At 43.5% G+C, this 4976-nt stretch overlaps 1 protein-coding gene across 1 annotated transcript; it reads right to left on the bottom strand.

Annotated features, from left to right (window-relative positions):
* Positions 1 to 1363: 1363 nt before the first annotated feature.
* LOC137659928 (uncharacterized) lies at positions 1364 to 2139 on the bottom strand. The gene is made up of 2 exons (XM_068394692.1): positions 1800 to 2139; positions 1364 to 1593 (listed from the first exon to the last, which is right to left on the bottom strand). Exons 1-2 carry the CDS (start codon positions 2137 to 2139, stop codon positions 1364 to 1366), a joined length of 570 nt encoding a protein of 189 aa, XP_068250793.1.
* Between the last annotated feature and the right edge of the window lie 2837 nt (positions 2140 to 4976).

The following is a 4976-nucleotide window of genomic DNA, read 5'->3' as shown; positions in this document are numbered from 1 at the left end:
CACTGTGGGCTTGTATGTATGACGGCAATGAGTAAATTTTCCCACAACACAGAGGAGCAGAAGATTCTAAGAGTAAATTCTGCCGGGACGACGATACACCATTTAAACTGTCATGATATCCAGGTTTCCTTGGGAGTGCTCCTTAGTCCCAGGAGGACCCAATAAAACTTAGTAAACCAGTTAGACATCAAAGCTTCTTTGAGGGTGCGATGACGATGTTTAAGCTTTCAGTTGGCAGCATGGTTGTAGGCAGTTGTCTGATATAGAGTTATTCCAAGGAGATTTTCTAATGATGTCCGCAGCTAAGCAGTGAAAGTGATAGCCCTGTCAGAAGTAATATGCTCATGGATACCAAATCTCGCTATCCACCCTAGAGTAATGCAGATGTATATGAGGTGGACGTTCCAGTTTCATTGGAAATGGCTTCAGGTCAACAAGTGGAGCAGTCCACGACAGTAAATAGGCAATGATGTCCTTTTGATGTGGATAAGGGCCCAACAATGTTGACGTGAATGTGGGAAAGGCGACACTGAAGTTGAGTACTTTTGAATTTTGGTATGAAATACGGGCGCAGTCATAATCCAGAAAATCCTCCTTATCAATTCCTGCCAAATGAACTAATCAAACACTTGTCGGCACATATGAGCAGGTATCCCCAGTATAAGTCTACAAGTACTAAAATCACAGAGGAGGGTAGCGGAGTCATCGAGAGGCATGTCTTCCCAAAGTAGGGATGTGCAGGATGTCCTATATGCTTAGTACTTTGGATCTTTTCGTTGGGCTTCTGCCAAGGTATTGTAATGTGATCCCAAATAAATGGCAGCCAATGTGTTTCTTGTCATGGTATTAGCAACATTATTCATTCTCCCAGGGATGTGTTGAAGGGTGTAATTGTATTCAGCCACGGCAAGGAGATGTCGGCATTGACATGTGGATCAGGCATCGGACTGTTGGGTAAAGGCGTGCTCCAGAGGCATATGGTCCGTGCAAATAATGAAGGGCATACATTCGGAGATTGGCAAACGTGACGGACAGCCAAGTGCACCGCCATCAATCTGCAGTCGAAGGATGAGTAGCCTGATCATGCCTTAGACAGTTTTTTACTGAAGAAGTCCAATGGTCAAGGCAAGCCGTTGATCACTTGCTCGAGTACTGTACCAATAGCGAGGTCGCTGGCATTGGTGGGGCGAAGGAGAGGTGCATATGGTACTGTAAAATATAGAGTAGCAACAGTTGACAGGGCATTCTTTGCCTTGCCGAGTGCCAAATCTTGAAGGGGACCGCACTTCAGCTCTTTTGGTTTGCCCATGAGGGAGTCGTAAAGGGTGGCAAGTGTAATGGTAATGGCTGGCAGGATACGATGTTAATAATTGATCATGCCCAAGAATTCTTTCAGTGCTTTAACGGGGGAGGGCATGAGGAAGCACTGAACGGGTGCTACCTTCTCAGGGAGAGGACGGACTCCTTTATAAGTGAAGTGGTGACCTAAGAAGGCTACTTCGTTGGCACCATAGGTACACTTATCATACGGGACTACAAGGACATTCTGATGTAGGCTGTCGAGCACGGTGCGTTGGTGAAGGAAGGGTTCATCTTTGGCGGAAGAGAACACAAGTATGTCGTCCACATAACATACAGAAAAAAAAGAGGTCCCCTGAGATTCCATCCATATTACATTGAAAAGTGGCCCCATCATTGCGATGGCCAAAACAGGAATAATTTAACGTGCATATACCAAAGGGGGCATTGATGGCATTCTTGGCAATGTGTTTTGGGTTCATGGACACCTGATAATATACCTTCAGGAGGTCGAGTATGGAGAAAACCTTTGTGTTGTACAAGTAGGAGGGCACTTTCCGGATGTTTGGGACTGGGTAGTGACCTGGTTCTGTCTGCATGTTCAAATGGCTGTAATTCCCACACGGAAGCAAGGAGCCATTTTTCTTCAGGATGATGTGTTAGGGTGACGACCATGGACTGAGGACCTTTTTGGCAAAGGCTCATTTCTTCCATTTTGGTGAACTTTTGTTTGGAGGCTGCCAAACTATCCGGTGCCAGACGCCTAAATCTGGCAAACACTGGGGACCCCGTTGTCTTGATATGGTGATGGATGCAGTGTATGGCAGGAACCGTTGACATTTGGAAAAGTTTTGGACGTAAGACTTCCGGTTATGATTTGAGGAGTTTGGCATAGGTATCCATTGGTGTGCTGGTGTGGAGAACAATGTTGGAGAGGTGGGTTAAAGAGTTGCATTGAACAGGTGTTGATGAGTAAGAGCCTGCGTTGATTTGCCGGCGGTGAGATACATTGACCAAGAGGTGGTAATATAAGAGGAAATGAACGCCAAGGATTGACAATGTGACGTCAGCAGCAAGAAACTTCCATTGATAGTTGTCGCTTTCAAACAATAATGTGAGGTTCTCGTAGCAGATAGAGACAGACTACGTCATGTCATAGCGAGTGACCGTGGCAGAAGAGAAAAGCAAACACCCATGTCTATCAAAAAATGCATTCCTGTACTTGCATTATGCAAAAAGAAAAGATTAACGACAGTCCACAAACAATGGCACATTCTTTGGCCACTGACAATCATTCACACATTTCTTCGCAGCAGCCCTGAAACTTGAGTGGTAGAAGCATAACTGCGGCTGATGGGCATCAGTAAGTGGTAGTAGAGGTTGTTGGTTGGAGCTTGAGTGAGTGGTGTGTTGGGGGATGCTTTGTGGTCACTTCGACACATCACGGCATGGTCATCTGTATCCTACCTCAAACATGTCAGCTTTAGCGGATGTTGAATAGTGGTCGTTTTCATTAGGAATGGTGTCGTTGATAGACGTCTTGAAGGTGGTGAAGTGGCTGGCCATAAGGGTGTCAACTTTGGTCATCAGGTCATTCATGGGCAAAATATCAACATCGCGTATGGCAGCACAACTGGTTTGAGTAAGCGTCGTACCCAAAGGGCACAAAGTAGATTTATTTCATGATGAGAGCCATCTGGTAATTTCTCTGAGTGCGAGTGAAGACTTTTGGATCCCAACCCCCAACGGTTGTGAGAGAGCGGAAAAAGTTGGGCCATCTGATTGGCAGGCGATGGTAAGTACTGCTCCAGGAAGCATGTTTTCAGGGTGTCGTACTCTATTGTGGTACCCCATTGCTCTCAAAGTATCCTTGTGGATCGCCGCGAGATCATAGTCTGGTTTGGTGCTTGACTGAATCATACCCTTATTGCAAAACTGAACTTCAGCACACTGCAAGCAAGCAAAGGCATTTCTGCTGGCAAAGGGAGGCAGTTTCATTGAGACGGCGTGTACCAAAGAGGGAGGTTCGGAAAGTGGCATCTTCAAACAGTAGAGCACAGCAGTGAGGGGACAGGATAGAGAGAGTGCTCACTCCACTAGTAATCAATGTGTAAGAGAGCAGTTAGGTTTTAACTGAGATGCAAGATGAATGCAACTGAACTTTATTAAATAATCATCATGTTTATATACAGCCACTTGCGAGAAAGAACCTCACAAAAATTTAAACATGATAAGGCATGAGCTAGCCTGATAGCACAGATTGGTCTATCAACAGAGTGAGTGATAAGATATCAAATCAAAACTGTTGCAGTGTACGAGCGTGTATGGAACAAATACGGTACAGTAGGAAGCGCTGTATTGATCCATTTAGATTACATAATAATTCTAGGAAATACTTTAAAAGAACACTTTGCTAATTTTATTAAATAACTGGAAGCCAACCGACTGCATAATTTGAAGGTCATCTTAGATAAGTGTAAACTCTTTCAACATAAGGTTCATTTTCTAGGTCACATAATCAGTAACAAAGGCCTAAGCCCAATGATAGAGAAAGTGCAGGTGATTAAGGAATATTCTCGTCCTAGAACAAGTAAACAAATTTTCTCATTTTAGAATTAGTGTCATATTATAGACGTTCCATCAAAAATTTTGGTCAGATCTCTTGACCCTTATATAAACTCAGAAAAAAAGGAGTACTTTGAATCGTCTTGGGAACTGGAAATTTCATTCCAGCAGTTAAAACAAGAATTATCCGAAGATAATTGGTTCATTTGCTCTAAATTCCCTCGTGATCTTTTAGTAACTTCTGATTCTATTGGTGAGTTAGGGCGTTGGGAAAAAAAATCACTAATTTTGGTGGGGCATTGAATTCATATTAAATCTGATCATTAACGTTTTTCATACATTTCTAAAAAGCCAGAGTTATCAAGTCCTCATGCGAGGTGGTTAGAGTTATTACTTGAATTCTATATTGTATGCTTTGAGTATATTCCTGGCTGCACTAATAGGGCCGCAGATGCATTATCGTGCTCTGCAACCGCAATAACGAGGTCAATGTTTTACGGGCGCACGCCTTCGCTCGAGCCAGGCATAGTGAGGTCCCACCCTCAGAATGAGCATCAGCTAAACCGCGTGGGAGAGTGAAGGAACTCACTGGACCTATTCAAAGTAAGAATGATGTGACATTTGAGAATTTGAGTGACCCTATCCTTACAGCGCATGACATTCAGCATGAAGATATGAAGTAGGAGGTCTCACATCTGATTAGGGTGCAGAATTACGACCCCTTATGGAGTAAAGTCAATTCCTATCTTAAGGAGAAAACTGATGAATTTCCTTCCTATTACCGCCACGTAGATATAAAATTGAAGACCAGATTTTATATCTAAGTGATTTAAAAACAAATGAGGTAATCTATCGCATAGTCTTGCCGACGTCCTTTGTGAGCAAAGCGGTGGCCTTATCACATTCGTCTCCGGTATCAAACATGTAGGAGTAGCAAACACCATTTTTCAGGCTCAGCCATGTCGTCCTGATGGAAGGTTCCTTAAGGTAGCTTTCTGAGGGATATTTTGCTATAGTGATACTCGCAGAGAATTAACCATACGTCTCCAGAATTCTAACTCCTGGTGCGAGTATCCTTAATATATCTTTAAGGTTATCGCATAGTATCAGGG

This window comes from Palaemon carinicauda, chromosome 20 (genome assembly GCF_036898095.1).
Source record: "Palaemon carinicauda isolate YSFRI2023 chromosome 20, ASM3689809v2, whole genome shotgun sequence".
Lineage (NCBI taxonomy): Eukaryota > Metazoa > Arthropoda > Malacostraca > Decapoda > Palaemonidae > Palaemon > Palaemon carinicauda.
The sequence above is the reverse complement of the archived record's forward strand: the minus strand, read 5'-3'. Positions and strand labels throughout refer to the sequence as shown.

Bases quoted from the DNA above. Each gene is read 5' to 3' on its own strand.
- LOC137659928 (XM_068394692.1), bottom strand. From the start codon at position 2,139: ATGTCAACGGTTCCTGCCATACACTGCATCCATCACCATATCAAGACA. The intron at 1,594-1,799 runs GTATATTATCAG...CTTCCGCCAAAG, and splicing joins CCATACTCGACCTCCTGAAG to ATGAACCCTTCCTTCACCAA.